The 16470-nt window shown below is 41.3% G+C and overlaps 1 protein-coding gene, 1 long non-coding RNA gene and 1 pseudogene across 5 annotated transcripts in view; 2 read left to right on the forward strand and 1 right to left on the reverse strand.

Moving 5' to 3' along the window:
• The window catches only part of Nlg-5 (neuroligin 5), a 251955-nt gene that overhangs the window by 26863 nt on the left and 208622 nt on the right, over window positions 1–16470 (reverse strand). For all 3 annotated transcript variants that reach the window (XM_076432492.1, XM_076432490.1, XM_076432491.1), the window contains 2 exons: window positions 7046–7403; window positions 6334–6665 (listed from right to left, as the gene is read on the reverse strand). In XM_076432492.1, coding sequence (XP_076288607.1) covers window positions 6334–6549 — 216 coding nt within the window. In that variant the 5' untranslated portion in view covers window positions 6550–6665; window positions 7046–7403. The remainder of the gene's footprint in view (window positions 1–6333; window positions 6666–7045; window positions 7404–16470) is intronic.
• The window catches only part of LOC143213042 (uncharacterized), a 98431-nt gene that overhangs the window by 6973 nt on the left and 74988 nt on the right, over window positions 1–16470 (forward strand). The window lies entirely within an intron of this gene.
• On the forward strand, window positions 12204–14583 carry LOC143213040 (AP-1 complex subunit mu-1 pseudogene; annotated as a pseudogene). Its single transcript, XR_013009849.1, has 2 exons — window positions 12204–12364; window positions 12689–14583. The product of XR_013009849.1 is annotated as an AP-1 complex subunit mu-1 pseudogene (transcript).

A 16470-nucleotide genomic window follows, 5' to 3' on the forward strand; every position in this document is an offset into this window, starting at 1 on the left:
CAAAAATGGCTGTCGTCCACTGGTCAACGGTTTTTCATCTCCCGATCGTGTTACCTTGATCACGATGTAATTATGGTTACGTTAGTCAACCGGTCAAACAGCCGGCCCCTATACGCGCTCTCCATAGCAATCTGGTAATAACAATAGCCGGCTGGTAATGCCGACATAATTACGGAACGATGACATTACATCGGCCCCGGCCACCCGCAGAGAGGCGGGCATTGTACAATACATATACGCTCCTAGTGGTCGCCACGTTCAGCGACGCTCTACCAACACAATGCACGTGTAATAAAATATTTAGCAGTTTACATGCCGATTGTTCATACGCGACGCGATGCGCGCGTGCGCGTTCCTCTGCCACATGTTAGAGACTTTATGGGCACTAAACGCGCCGGAAATGAAAATATCCGTGAATTTGCCGTGGCGCCGACTGCCCCGAGGCGTCCGTGTCCCCTCGACCGGAAACGGTGCACGCGTGAATTTTTATTTTATCCACGCGCGTTCCCCCCGGCGGGATTTCACGGGCAAATTGTTGCGCGACTAATGACAGCGCGTGGGAAAAAGAATTTCCCGAAATTCCACCGGACATACTTTTAATATAACATCCTCTGCTGAAATATAAGCTTCTTACCGTCTGTGCATTAGCTGCGGGGAAATTCGAATGTTTTATCTGGCTGGCGAACAAGATTTAGAATTATGAATAGACGTAGCATTCAGAACCAGAGTCGCCAGATTAATATTTGTGTCCCCACTCTACCTTCCCCTTCTACGACGCTAATCCCCCACGCTTCCGCCACAGTTCCATCGCGTGACGAGTTTCTGTCGTACGTACGTATCACAATGTCACGTGACTAATCCGGTCGAGAGGGTAACTGTATTCTCCTTAATTCGTGTAAACTCCCCTCATCTGGCAATTCTGGTCCAGACATTCTTCATAATGCTAACCCTTTGCACTCGGAGCAATTTTAACTCGAAAAGTAAACATTTCTTCCTAGCTAGAATATTTCCATTTCGTGTGATTTTTTTGAAATTTTGTGGATAGTAAATTTGGTCGGAATTGTGAAAAACAATAGTAAAAATTGCTTTTTACAACTTTCTTAGCTGTGTTCGGTAAACTTGTGTAAGTTATATACGCTCCGAAAATTTCATTGAAATCGGTTAATTGGTGTACGAGTTATAATCGATCAAAAGTGGTAAAAGAGCCAAAATCTTGAAAAATTGCAATTTTTACCACTTTCGATCGTTTATAACTCGTAGACCAATTAACCGATTTCAATGAAATTTTCGGAGCGTATATAATTTATACAAGTTGACCAAACACATCTTTTAGACTTTCGTTATTGCCCAGCTAAAAAAAGTCGCAAAAATCAATTTTTACATTGTTTTTCACAATTCCGATCAAATGCATTTTTTCAACATATTTTTTAGACGTCATTTACTAAACTAATTCATCTAGCTTACAGAGAAATTGAAGTCGTTTGGTCAATTCATAAAAAAGTTATTCTGATTTAAAGTGTGTGTGATCAGTTTTGCTCCTAACTGGACAGTTCAAAGATCACACAGGTTATAATGATATAATAAAAGAATTGCGAAGCAAAAGACCGCGAATTTAGTTGCCAATCTAATATATTTCTGGAATTAATCACTTGATAGAAAAAATATTTTTCATTTTAAAACTATTCAGATATGTTTGCAGTTGATTTAGTACTATGACAGGGATATCGTGTTTGTTTTTTAAAGCTGAATGAAAATTACAAAGAAATGATACACGGTGCTATGGAAATTTTCGAGGACTCTAGAGTTTACGAAGAAACGATGATTGTGTGAACAGCTCTTTCGCACACCTCCCCGTCGCGCATTATGTTCTTCACCATCCTGGTCAGCATACGAGAGGGGAGATATCAACTACGCGATACGTGAGAGGACTGTGTTACACGGGAATCATTATAATCCTTTGCGGAACACCGATCCTACCCCGAAATCAGTCGCGCGGAGACGTGATCGTAATTCTCGTTATCGTAGAGCTCGGGAACTTTCAGACCGATGCGCGATCGAGGAAGGACGAAATATTCCCACTGAGAAACGTAAGAAAAAAATCACTCGACCGTTCGTTCCGATTCGCGAGAAATTGAAGAGGAAAGAAGGAGACATTTAAACGAGGGTTGAAGAGGAAGAAAAAATGGCTAACGAGTCCGTTCCGGAGTATCCGGCGAACAATTACTTCGGATAGGGAGACAGACAATGGATGGAAGAGGTAGCAACCAATTTTTAATCTGGGCTTAACTTGATCTATTCACTAACTAACAATTCATGAAAATTTTCGAGAAACTATAGAAACACTTTATTAAACAATTGAAACGTATCTCCACTCCTAACAATAGAAGATTAACATTTCTATGTTTGCCGGAACTTTTCCCATTTTGCACAACCAGAATTTTCACCGGAAAAGTCAGAAATGGTTTCCCGATATGTGGCGTGGTAGTTGAAATGTGTCAGATTTTTTCCACAATTTTTAATTGCGATTGAATAGCGAGGAAAAAATGATTTCTCGATTTTCCTCTGTTACTACCCTCGCGAGTGAGGTATCAGGTTGAAACTTGGCAGAAGGGTTTCTTTTTTGATTTTGTTGATCCCCGAACCCTTTCCACTGTAACAATAGCTGACAATTAATACCGTTTCTGTGAATAGCCCTTTTATTTGAGAAATGAAGATGGATCTCCCGCTTTTCAGCCTCTTTATGAAGCGTCTGCTGTTCGAAACGTTGCGATTCATTTGTGTAGCACGCGGCGACAAATAACCGTTTCAACGGAATCTTCGTTTACGCGTTAGTATGAGTGCAGGAACCGACCTAGCGAAACGACTGACGGAACATTTTCCCTCCTGTCGAGCGTGCACATAGCACTCGATCGCGCGAAATGGGTAGAACGAGGCGGACGAGAAACGAACGAACTGCACGGTGCACCGTGGGTTAGGTTTGGACCACGCGTTACAACGTAATGTAAAGGCCACCACCGGACGTCCCAGGCGAAAAACTTTTCTCGTTATCCATCTATCCACCGCGGCGGAGGAGGGCGGCAGCGGCAGTCGGGTTTAAAAACGGCCCGTAAATTACGAATCCGCAGTCCACCGAAAACGAGCGCGTGTTCACCCTTTCCGGACGCGCGCGACGGCCACCTTTATCCTGCCATTGCTGCTCTTCCGGTTCCTCCAAATATTCGATGGATCGCGTAATTTCAAACTATAGTATAAACAAGTTATTATTTTCGCGACAGTCGAATTTCTCATACATTGTCGTCGTCGTAATGCAGCTCCTTTATTCTGCCATTGCTGCTGAGCAAACAAGTTACTATTAGACGGCGGATCTTTGTGCAAAATAAAAATTGTCTACCTGAATCTCAACAAACTCGAGTAATAGAAAATTATGTTCCTGCTTAACGTGTTTCCTAGATTGAAAATACAATAATATAAAAATAATATGTTTCAATTCTCATTTTTCTCATAAATGCATAAAATCCGCTGTCTAGTTACTATTTACGCGACTCTCGAATTTAGTGTAATAATTTACAATGCAGTTTGCTTCTACCAATTCCCACCGCCTATCCAAAACCCCCGGCTGAACTTTACCTAAGGAAACCAAAAATTTTCAACTGTTTCAAACGTGATCCTGTCGATTCTGACGAGAAAATGCCGTAAATCCAGGTTCCAATATTAGGATTTCACCGGTTTAAAAGTATCCGTGTATAAAGTTGAGCGATGTCTAGTGTTTTTATTATAGGATATTGATTCAGGAACGAAATGACTGTCGTTTTGCATTACCAAGCTCGGCTCACTTAGAAAATCATTGGCTATCCATTGATCCACCGTCCCCTACGGCACGAGTATATATTAAATGCAATAAATGTCTATCCGGTTAGCCGACTGTCGCGTCGCAGTAAACGTCGGATCAGCTCCGCCATTTGTTACAGATCAACGACACAAAAACCCAATAGAGAATATTCCGAAAACATTTCTACGGTCGCGACGATTCATTGGACAATTATATTTAGGTACATATTTCACATGAAAAAGTAATATCTGTGGATATTTATGTAAATTAAAAGTTGTTTGTATCAATTCCAACAGACAGGAGTCGAATAGAAATTTCTTACTTTATTGATTTTAACACTAGAACTACCGAATGGGTCAAAATGGCTGGTTCCTGATTTGTTCTTTTAAAAATATTGAAATTATAAATATGTTTTTCTGAGACATTTTTTTAGTGAAATTCTTTACTGAAGCAAATATTTGAGCAAAACTCAAACGAAATCTAAATAAATGCAATTTTGTCATTAATATAAGGCAATGTGCGCCAATTGCGATATTCTTAAATTCTTGTGGCCCATTCATTTTTGTCAGACATGCACAGAATTCACAGAATTTCATATTAAATTGCAACTGTTCGATAATATTAAAAATCGCAGTCGAATTTAATAGTTGAACTACGCCCATTTCGCTTGACAATTTCCCGTGCTCGGCTCCTCGTGTAAATCGGTGGAAATCGATATACTCAAATATTCCATGAATACCGTGTCGAAGATTTCCGAGCGTAATGCAACGACACTTATCCTATCTGGAATTATTTATTCCATCGGATACGTGTTTTATGCTCATAGCATGGTCGATTTCCTTCGCCCTCCGGGCGCGCCACGCGCTTCACATTTTCATATCGTTCGACGGCCAGCTTTTTAACGCTCACGAGCACGCGAATTTTATTCGCTGTTTGATCCGGTTTCCGCGACACAATCTGCTTCTCGCTGCAGACCCTTTGAGATTCCGCACGTCCGCGCATTATGCATACGGTATGCAAACGAGCCTCTGTGTATGACGGATGCTTGTCTATTTCGGATTCTTTTTAAAAAAGATATCTCGCGCGTGTCTACCGCGAATATTTCGAAACGAGGCGTCTGGAAAAGTGTTTGGAGAATGTTACGAGAAGCTTACCGACGCGGCTACAAAGATTAATATTAATTTGCTTGCATTGTGTCTGGACGATTAAATATCTTTTATCTCCGGTTATTTCTGTGACGAGTTAATGAGGGTTTGAAAGGTTTACTTTCAACTTAAAAGTTGAATAGTAGAAAGAAGAAAACGAAGAGAAAGAAGGAGAAGCAAGGGGAGATCATTAAAGAAAATTCTTTCTTGGGAACCCACCTTTCGCTTCATCTCCTACCCCACTTTTCCTGGAATTTACTTTCGAAAAGACGACCACCTAAATACACGTTTCTATCCTATTAAATTGTGCAAGGGATGCAAGCATAAACTAATTAAAGTCCACCGTTAAGAGTGCTTCTTCCTCGAGTTCCTTCCTCTTTTCATATTTCTTGATTACGGAACAACGACAGCGGCTTTCCGTTTTTTCGTTCCGCGGTGTTACAAGTCGTAATATTATTCTCAATTATGCAGCATCGTATCGTCATTTGTCTTCTCCATCCCCCGTTCTTTTTATTCGTTGAGTAAAAAGGGAGATCTCGGAGGATTAAATTATCTTTTACATCTTTACCTTCGGATACCAATACGAACTTGTGCCAAGTCACAGAGTTCATTGTTTTCTATAGCAGGGTAATGTGCCCTAATATGACCACTTTTTGTTGATGTCATTTTTTTATTATTTTAGAATGCTCTTTTTCGACCAAAAAATTACCAGTTGTAGATGCATTTCCTCTCTATGAGATTCTGGGGTTAAGTTTGTTCAAAAATTAATACAGCTTGGGAAAAATATTCTTTTCTGTGGTGTGTCATTTGCAGGTTCCAGCAAAAGGGGTTCTTAATATGGTGCACCTTGAGTCCCTAATTTTGCACCTACACCAAGAATGTCAACAGCTATACCCATATTAGGGAACCCTTGGTAGTGTCATATTGGGAACTCCGACCGATAATACTAGCTACTGACAAAGAGAAAATGAATTTCAGGCCAAACCAACAGTTGGCAAACATTAATATAAATAAACTGAAATTACAGATATGTTCGAACATTTAAAAATCACTTACCTTCCTCGAAAAAGATACTATCGAAAATCTAACCACAGAAATATTCAACACGTGCAGACACAGCTGGCGGAGGATCGATACTAGACTCTATAGAATGGTGCGAACGTAATGCACACTGTTGGGTAAACTTGGAAAACTATCGTTTGAGGTCTCTCTCACTAGAGTACGACTTCTCCTTTACAAGATATAAGGTAGTGCCATACTAGGGGACTATACCATATTTGGGCACTTTACCCTACTACAAGTTTTAATTCTACGAGCAATAGGCAAGCAAACGAAAGGAAGATAAATCGATAGACGTACCTGAAGGATCCCTCGAGTTTGTCCGCTTTTCGTCTCGACGATGCGCGAAGCGTAGCGGATTTGCGTGGCTGCGAGCGATCCCTCGCAGCCGATCAGAACGAGGACAGCTATCAGGAGGAGGCAGCGGCCTGTCGTCGATGCGGAGCTCGTTGAGCTGCTCAAGGACCTCGTGGCCAGCGGCCTCTTCTTGGCCGCCGGCTGGCATGACAAGAGCATGACAGCATTTGCTGGCGGCCACCCGAAGCGACGCCAGCAGCATAACCGTGGAACGCGACTTTAGCCACAGCCGAAGATCAGCCTCGAGATCGCCGAGATGATCACCGCCACAGCCGCTGCATTTTAAAATCACGTTGACTTCAGCTTTCACGGATCACACGAATTGAATTGATTGATCGTAAAAGATGAACGCATCAATTCGTTACTCTATATTGCAGTGAAAGCTAACATTCTGTAATATTGTATATTGTAGAACCTCCAGTGCCATTGTAAATTGCACTCATTGCATCAACAAGTCCATTTCAGAAAATTCGTAACATAGGCGCGTCCTTCTTCCAGACATTCATTCAGGTATAGGACTGTTCGAATTAATGTGAGCATTGTTTAAGATTTTTGCGGGTACTCGTATCGCGTCACATTGCGATCAACAGCTATTACATACACGTTTGCGTCGCGATTCGCACGCACACAAATGGTCTACAATCTCGGCATGTACCTTAGGCGTGCCCGTCACCGGAAGAGATGGAAAAATATTTCCAATCGAGGCTCCGGAACAGCTTCTGTGTTATTTCGTAGGCCATCCAAGGCGCCGCCGACAAATCACTTGGTGACTTCGTTATGCAAAACGATGCGCCCGTACTTCTCCGCTTCGAGGCGTTCGTCGCGTCCCCTTGTCTCCTCCTCCTCTATCGAGTCCTCCGGACCCTGCCGCGTGCAAGTTAAATTACACTCAAAACATCCCCTGAATGACAAAATACGGACGCGGTCGAGCACCATCCTGTTCCCGACATAGTTCCGCCGACGCGCATCGGTCGCCTGTTCCCGAAAGCCGACGCAGCTATTCCTTGCACCATCTGAAACCAACAGAGGGAAAGAAAGGTGGTATTAGATTGAAGTATTAGCAGCGAAGGGCGTGTGGAGGATACAGGAGAGAACGGAGAGACTAGAATCCGCGAGAACGGGTTCAAAGTCTGATCTAGGGGAATGACCTGCCAGGCCAGTCTTCTTTCTAGCAATCAGTGCCTCGCGTCACGTTCTCTCCCTTCGATCGCACACTATCCTTAACGTCTAACAAGTCGAAACCAGCCGAGATATGCCCGTGATCTTAAGGGGATAGGAATTTTCTCGTTTCCAGGACTGCAAGGGTGCGGGATGCGCCTTCTTATTTCTCGATAATTTTCTCAGTAGTCAAAAACGCTAGATAAACAATCAATGTAGGCCACAATCGCCTTCAAAAGTCCTGTTTTTACGTTTGTGAGGCGTAATTTATGAAAATAGCTACTCGCGCAGCTTTATGCTTTCGAATAATGCAAATTGTCCTACGATTTATTTTACGGTTTTAGTGATTAAAACTTTTTTGTGGTTCACATAATTTCCTGAAAAAGGAGGAAATTTATATCTATTGTATGCTTATATATTCTCCGATAGCTGTACATTAACAAAAAGTAGAATTTTATTTCGGTTTAAAGGAAATTAGTAGCATACATATTTATTAGACTGTTCCGAATCTTCATAAAACAAGGAGGTTAGATAAATATTTCTCAGAAAAATAGCTCTCTCGATTCTATAGCACTCGCGTGCTTATTGATAGTTCCAGATAAGAGCACGCCAGTTAAGGGTGGATTTCGTATTAATAAAGGTGGAATGAATTAACGCGGGGAGACACGATTCGAAACCGTAACTTACGCCGTTAACGAAACGATTTGTCACAACTTTATCGTTAGCATAAATCCCGCGCAAGCCTAGCAGTGTTACAAGCATTGTTTCGTGATAAAAACGTTGCGTGATTCTATAACGTTAGTTACAATGAATTGTGCATCTCTCGATGCACGGCATTATGGGAGACATTAAACATTCTCAGTTATTAATGACCCTAACACTCGAGTACATTTGTACTGATCGTCCACCAGGAGATGGCGGCGATTTCGACTCTCGACCACATTTGACCAATAGCGGAAGACGTGTGGCGCAGAGTGGGGATATCACGTGGTCCCTACAAGTTTCTCATTGCCTGATGGGCGATCAGTAGGTATAATTATCTTCAACAAAATGCTAATTAAAGAATACAAGCTTTCAACTTGATTTTATTGTTTTATTTTGATTGGGATGTAGCTATTACACGATAATGTTTGAAAGCAAAATTAAATATATACATGCATATAGTCAGGAGCAAAACTTATCACACTTTAAATCAGAATAACTTTTTTATGAATGGACTTATAATAAACGACTTGAATTTCTCTGTGAGGCTAGCCATTTGGTCGGAAAACAATGTAAAAATTGATTTTTACGACCTTTTTAGCTGGGCCAATAACGAAAATTTAAAAGATGTGTTTGGTCAACTTATATAAATTATAATTCAAATCGGTTAATTGGTTTACGAGTTATAAACGATCAAAAGTGGTAAAAATTGCAATTTTTCAAGATTTTCGATCTTTTTACCACTTTTTGATCGATTATAACTCGTAAACCAATTAACCGATTTCAATGAAATTTTCGCGGAGCGTATATGTATAATTTATTCAAGTTGATCAAACACATCTTTTAAATTTTCGTTAATGGCCCAGCTAAGAAAGTCGTAGAAATCAATATTTACTATTGTTTTTCACAATTCCGACGAAGTGCATTTTTTCAACATATTTTTTAGACATCATTTATTAAACTAATTCTTCTAGCCTTATACTAGGATATTGAAGTCGTTTGGTCCATTCATAGAACAGTTATTCTGATTTAAAGTGTGTGTGATCAGTTTTGCTCCTAACTGTATACTGTTTGAATAAATGTTGGAAAAAAAGATTGAGAAATTGTGGACAGATTATGGACAGCTCTGGAAGCCAGATTGGAAAACAATTACCCCACTTAAATTTTAAAAATTAGAAAATATACGTGGGTTTGGTCAGATTTGATTTACATGTTCTCTACATTAGAAAACACATTATTTCATAATATAGGTCCTCTAATAACAGAAACTCGTCTGTATCCAATAACTTATGGTCGGGAGTGTATGTATCTCGAAACACGAAGATCATTCGTCAAAAAGCGATCTTGCGTACGACCGGAGGAAGTTTCGCGGGAAGTTCATCGTAACAATGAAAACAGTTTAAATAGATTTATTAGAACAGACTAATTGCTTGAGTTAGCGTGTATCTACTTAAATTGTGCTCCGTCTCACGGACACGGAAGCATCGGGGCGATTTCCTGAGGCGATCAGGCGATCAGGCGATTAGGCACTTGGAAAACACACCGGGGCAAGGCAACGCGTTTATAACTATGTAGGTACGTCACACGAGGGACGCTCAAGGAATCGAAGTTCCGCTAATTTAATTCTGAGTCTCAATTATCGGTCGCGCCGGACTCCCCAAGCGGCTCTAACTTCCAACCCTCTCCTCGCACAGCTCACCCCGAAGAATGAGCTGCTCGACCGACAAACGTGGAGCACGGCCGAGATCTAGCCCCTGTATTCCGCCACTTTATCTTGGGATTGACGTTTCATCCGGTGAAACCGACAGACCGAGAACTGGGAGGATTGCTCTGCGCCAGTGGGTTCGTATCTGACGCCGAGGAATAAAACGGTGAAGCGAAAGAAACAGCGACAAAACCTCCATCCAGGGAACAACCGCTGAAAGAAGCAGAGACTGCGGCTGGTCAATGAAGACGGAACAAGAAGAGGAAGTCAAATTTCAGACATTGTCTTCCTTGTAACCTGCTTCTTTTTGATCAGTTTTTTGAACCATAACTTTTCACAAATAGCTTAATAGTAACCAGATAATCAATTAAAATTACTTTAACTTGTACCGAATTAGATTACTTTGGAATTATTATGGCTATACATTTTTGCATCGAACGCCCTGAAAGTATATAATATTATTTAAATATTTATTTCGTAAAATGTAAACTTTCCCTGTGTATAATAGGGAACATCTATTCAAAGACAATGAAAACGAATTAAAAACTCATTTTACATTCATTATGGCTTTCGAGATGCATAACAAGCTCTACACATTTGCATCGAACACCCTGAAAGTGTAATACATTATTTAAATATTTTCCAAATTACTTTTCCATAAATTATTCCATTAATTCAATGGACCAGGATAAATAATTTATTTTAAATCGCCGTCGAACGAAAACTTGGTGGATTGATTGAACTTTTTAAAAAGAAATTCAGTCTACATAGATAAAACATGGTATTCCAGGGAATCACTGCAACATTATTATTCAGATAAACGGAGAATCGAGTTGCTTGGGAAATGAAATTCGTTCATTTTCTTCCTACTTCGAATACGTACTTTTCGAATCGATATAAGGGAGTGGAGGAAAGGAAGAGCAGTGAAAAACGCGAGTTTGAAAGGTATCGAAGAGAGAATAAGAAGACTATAGTACACAGTGGGAGAGAGGTCGGAAGGAGGAAAATGCATTCCCTTCTTGCCGGAAGAACTTCTACTTCTTTTCATCGATAATTTGACTTTATAATCGAGCCATCCTCGTTCAATTAGGATGGAATTTCTCGCGGAATTTCACGCAAACAGTGCGACGACTCGAGAGGAGTCGACCACTGGCGTTGTAAAAATCTTCTCGAAAACCAGCAGGGTGCCTATAATTTAAATGGTCACTGTATATGTATTTCACGTGGTAGAGAACAATTTTTTTGTACGTTTACTGTAGTTTTATCTAAACTATATGGGGATCGAGTAACAGTATCGAGTGGAACGTAACCGTTAATTACGTTTTAATTAAATTCGAATCGCTCCACCGGCTTCGTGTAGCTTCCGGCGGAGAGAACATGACAGCTGACAGTACCTAGCTCGAACGCTATACTACTTTCTTTTAGTTTTCTTTTCAAAGCTCGTAGCCAAACGCGATTTGAACAGAGTTCAAAATCTGCAGTCGATTGATAACTAAATTAACGATTATATGTACAATACGTTATCTCGTATTTCACTTTTATTTACTCGTATACAGTATTTACAATCTCGAAACTTTCAATTTAATGCTTCAAGCATAAACAGAGATGTCGATTACATTAGCAAATATTTATTTCGCATTAAGGTGGTTATAGGTTTTGCACTCCAAATTGGCCCTTTTGAAAATCAATTTCACTGGTAATAATTGAAATAAATAATTACCGTGTTCCAAGTACGCGGTTGAAAAGTTTAAATATTCTTAATGGGTGTGAAATTGATTTGCAAAAGGGTGAATTCGGAGTGCAAAACCTGTATTTTATTGGATAAAAATGTATTTATATGTTGGAGTGATACAAAGTTTCATGTAACCGCAGTTCTGCGCACAGTGGAGTGCGAGTAATCAAACAATAATAAATGCTTTATTTTTTCATACAGTGTACATAAATATATAACAAAATACATGAACGGATAACGTAAATACTTTAATAAATACGCGCGATAGCGAGTAAAAAAAGTATCGTAAATGCACAAAAAGGGAGAATTAAATATCGTTGAACTACAGCTTAACAAAATTTACGATTTGCCAGTTCGATCGTATATTGAATAATCTTTTTTATCGAGGCAGTGATTCTATAAAATTCGAAAAAAATCTGCCCCGGTAAATACTGCCGCATATACACCATTCGAATGACACGGAGAAGAGGCGGGTCGATATCAGGCGAGAAGTTGGCAACGCATGCGCTTCGATTGCGCTCTGAACCCGTGGCGACTTCAGGGTGGTCCACAGTGGCACTCGGGCACTTGGGAGGGGAAGACTTATTATCAATAAAACTCTCTTACTATTTTCTCAAAGAGAAATTCTCATCGATGTAAATAACCGGAGAATTATTATTCCTGGAGGAATTGAACCGGTACGTGAGTATTCAATATATTCGTGCAATTTCTTCATTTTTCTCTTGTTCGTGCACCTTGACGTACGTTCCTAGTGTCAACTCGAACCTTCTACGTGTTCGCTTTCCGCTTTGTATTTCACATTTCCCTTTACCGTGTATTAATATTAATTTTTACGATTTTTTTGCCATGTTCGTATTCTAATATATTGCTCTAGTGTTTGTACTCTCCTGTTTGATAACATAACCTCAACTGGATTTTACTGATACACTGGATTTGCGTTTTACCTGAACCGTTATTGTGTTATTAACAGAAAATGTTATGGAATCCATCTCTTTTTGCAGTTTGACACATCGTAAAGATGTCGACATCCGCAATATATATTTTAGACGTGAAAGGGAAGGTGTTGATCTCACGAAACTATCGTGGAGACATAGAAACTGGCGTCATAGAGAAATTCATGCCTCTCGTGATGGAGCGCGAGGAGGAAGGAAATCTGACGCCGATAATTCAAACACCGGAGTGTACGTACGCGTACATAAAGTACAACAACCTTTACATCGTTTCCACCACCAAGAAGAATGCCAATATCTCTCTGGTATTTGTTTTCTTGCATAAACTGGTTCAGGTGATGCAAGAATATTTTAAGGAATTGGAAGAGGAGAGTATAAGAGACAATTTTGTTGTTATCTACGAGTTACTGGACGAGCTCATAGATTTTGGCTATCCTCAAACCACGGACAGTAAGATCTTACAAGAGTATATCACTCAGGAAGGCCACAAACTTGAGATTCAACCACGTATTCCTATGGCTGTGACAAATGCTGTGTCGTGGAGATCGGAGGGCATCAAATATCGCAAGAACGAGGTGTTCCTTGACGTAATAGAGTCGGTGAATCTTTTAGCAAATGCCAATGGAAACGTACTGAGCTCGGAAATAGTGGGTGCCATAAAGATGAGAGTTTATCTCTCAGGAATGCCGGAATTGAGACTTGGACTGAACGACAAGGTCTTGTTCGAATCTACGGGACGTGGAAAATCGAAATCTGTAGAATTAGAAGATGTGAAATTTCACCAGTGCGTCAGACTATCCAGATTCGAGAATGACAGAACAATTTCTTTCATTCCACCGGATGGTGAGTTTGAATTAATGTCGTACAGACTGAACACCCACGTGAAGCCGCTTATATGGATCGAGTCAGTGATCGAACGGCATGCTCATAGCAGAGTGGAGTACATGATAAAGGCGAGGTCACAGTTTAAGAGGCGCTCCACTGCGAACAATGTAGAAATAGTAATTCCGGTGCCGAACGATGCGGATTCCCCCAAATTTAAGACCACTATCGGCAGTGTCAAATATTCTCCGGAGCAGAGCGCCATAACTTGGTTCATCAAATCATTCCCTGGAGGGAAAGAATACTTGATGAGAGCACACTTTGGCTTGCCGTCTGTTGTTGGGGAAGACCTGGAGGGGAAACCGCCGATTCAAGTGAAATTTGAGATTCCCTATTTCACGACTTCCGGTATCCAGGTGCGCTACCTGAAGATCATTGAGAAGAGCGGGTACCAGGCGTTGCCGTGGGTGCGGTATATCACCCAGAACGGAGATTACCAATTGAGGACAAATTAAACAAGGAGAAACAGTCACCGAAGTGGAAACTAGTCGGTTTTCGCTACGCTTAGTACGCTTCGGAACATCTGAGACCATCTTTCCTAGCTACTTACTTTCGCAAACCAATTGTGATCCACAGTAACAAGATTGAAATGAATAAATCACAAGACTAGCGTATCTCGAAAAGATTCGATTTTTCTGTCCAAGGTTTTAATACTCCTCTACAACGTTGCATAAATTCAGTAACCGAGTTTCTTTTAGACGGTTTTAGAAATATGATGTATGTACTTAATTCCTCGGGCGTGCACGCGTTCGTGATACGATTGATATGATTAGTATTTTTCTTTATACAGGGATTCGTACTGTGCCCTCCGTCGAAACATTGATTATTCCAATACACGAGAATGTAAATAATTTGATCGCCATCGCGACCCAACGTTTTCATGGAGCTGTTAATAATTTCGTCATATTAATAGACGTCCTTTGTACTAATTTAAGCTCTGATAGTATTACGTCAGAATTAATCTTGTATATCAGTATGACAATAGGTATAATGCTGTTATTATTGTATATCAGTGTATTAGTAATTTAAAATATAAAAGAGATGTATTAAATTTTTAATAGAAATTACTCTCGTCTTCTTCGATCTCCTGGAAAATCTTCTCTCCGTTTCATGATAGATTGCTTCGCTTCTCTTTAACTATATTAATCCTTAGAAATTGCATACAATTATTGTATAAAATTTAAAAAATCGTAGAGAATGGAAATACTCTAGGTCGGAAGAAATGTTTCATTTTCGAGTTAAGATCGCTCCGAGTGCAAAGGGTTAGCCCTCATCCGTCTCTCGCGTCGATCTGAAATGTCAATTAGAATTGTCTGGATAAGTGTCGCGTCTACCACCTGTAAGAATCATCCCCCACAACACACCCTTGTTCTCCGCCTCGGGAAAAGTATACAGAATACACCCTCTGTCAGATCCTCCGACCCTCGGCCCTTTCATCGTTTCCCTATCTCTTCAAGTGCTCGTAAGGTGTAAAAATACTCTGCCCTGTGGCAGTTTCGTGTCGCGGTGAGCCTCACAGCCTGTAACGCTTGTCGAGGCGTTACCGTGGTACATCGTTCCAGGTTTCGACGGTCTCGAGCGACGAATTGAATTTGATCCGGCAATAGGTTTAGAACAGCTGCGGGGAAAGGTGGAGAAAGCGGATTTATCGTTGAGATTGAAATCACAGACGATGCTGGAGGGGAACGTTCGTGCCGGTAAGACGGTAAATATTCTACGAGGCGCGACGCACGACGTTGAAACGAAGCGAGAGGAGACAGTTTAGATCGAAACGCTGCGGGGACTTTTTTTATTCGCCGGGACTGCGAGACGGTCGCGGTATGCAAATTTCCGGGGAGCGCTAACACCGGCCCGTAATAATTTTATGGAAATTGGTGGTCCTGCAAGGAATTTCGAGCGGCCGAGCGAAACGCGTATCGACCGAAGAACGTGTAAGCGTATTGGAAAAAGAATGAAAAAGCACGGGGTAGTAGGAGGAGGAGGGGAGGAGGGGAGGAGGGTGGTGAACGAGTCGCCGCGATGCACCGGACCAGGAATATAGCCTATTCTCATTCATAGTGGTAGGAGAGCCAGATTCTTTGTTCGGTGTCCCTTTTTTTCCACCGTATTTCCCTTTTATTTAGCCGATCCTGTGACTGCAATACGAAACTAGTTACGCGCGCACGGTGGCGTGCCGGCGCATTACGAATTAGACACCAGTAGCTGATAACGGTGCCCGCTTAGAAGAAACGGTTATCGTGGCCGGAGATAAACCACTTTGGAATAATTGCGCTGGTTTATTGCATCCGCGGAACCCGTAATTCTGCGGATCTCGCGCGTCACCGCGATATCTCGACGAATTCAAAGGTCCTTGATATTATAACGAATTTGAAAGAAATTCTGGCGTGAAAGGAGCCTCTGGATTGGTCTCCAAAGTTTCCGTCGGAAGACGGCGAAGTTTGGATACCATTTTCCCGCATATGCTTTAAGTCGTATTTTTATCCGAGCCTCGCTCACGTCTCCGAACGTATCCAGTCGAGTTGACAGACGGTATATATTTCCCGGCCAAGTTTTAATATCCTGCGGCAAAGACGGCGAGATGTCTCCCGCGGATTTCGCGAACAGGATCCCGGGCGCAACTTTAAATCGGCTTCGCCAGAATTTCTCGAATCCCGCGGCCAAGGTTCCGGCCGATCAAACTGCGGCTCCGTCCCGCAGCGGACGGTCATGTATTCATATTCTGCGGAGTCTCATAAGCGACACTGTGCCACCGAAGCCCTCCGTCCCTTTTCGAATGAAATTTCCCTGGCGCCGGTTACCGCTGCGATCAATTTGCTTTTCCTATTAACAGAACAGGTTAGAAAGGAAGTAAATTCTCCGAAATCCTGAGGCGGCGGATCTTGAAACGTTCTAAACCCCGTCTTCCACCAGAGCGCAGCGCATATTTCATTTCAGATAGTAATTGGAATATT

The sequence above is a fragment of the Lasioglossum baleicum genome, chromosome 10 (assembly GCF_051020765.1).
Source record: "Lasioglossum baleicum chromosome 10, iyLasBale1, whole genome shotgun sequence".
Lineage (NCBI taxonomy): Eukaryota > Metazoa > Arthropoda > Insecta > Hymenoptera > Halictidae > Lasioglossum > Lasioglossum baleicum.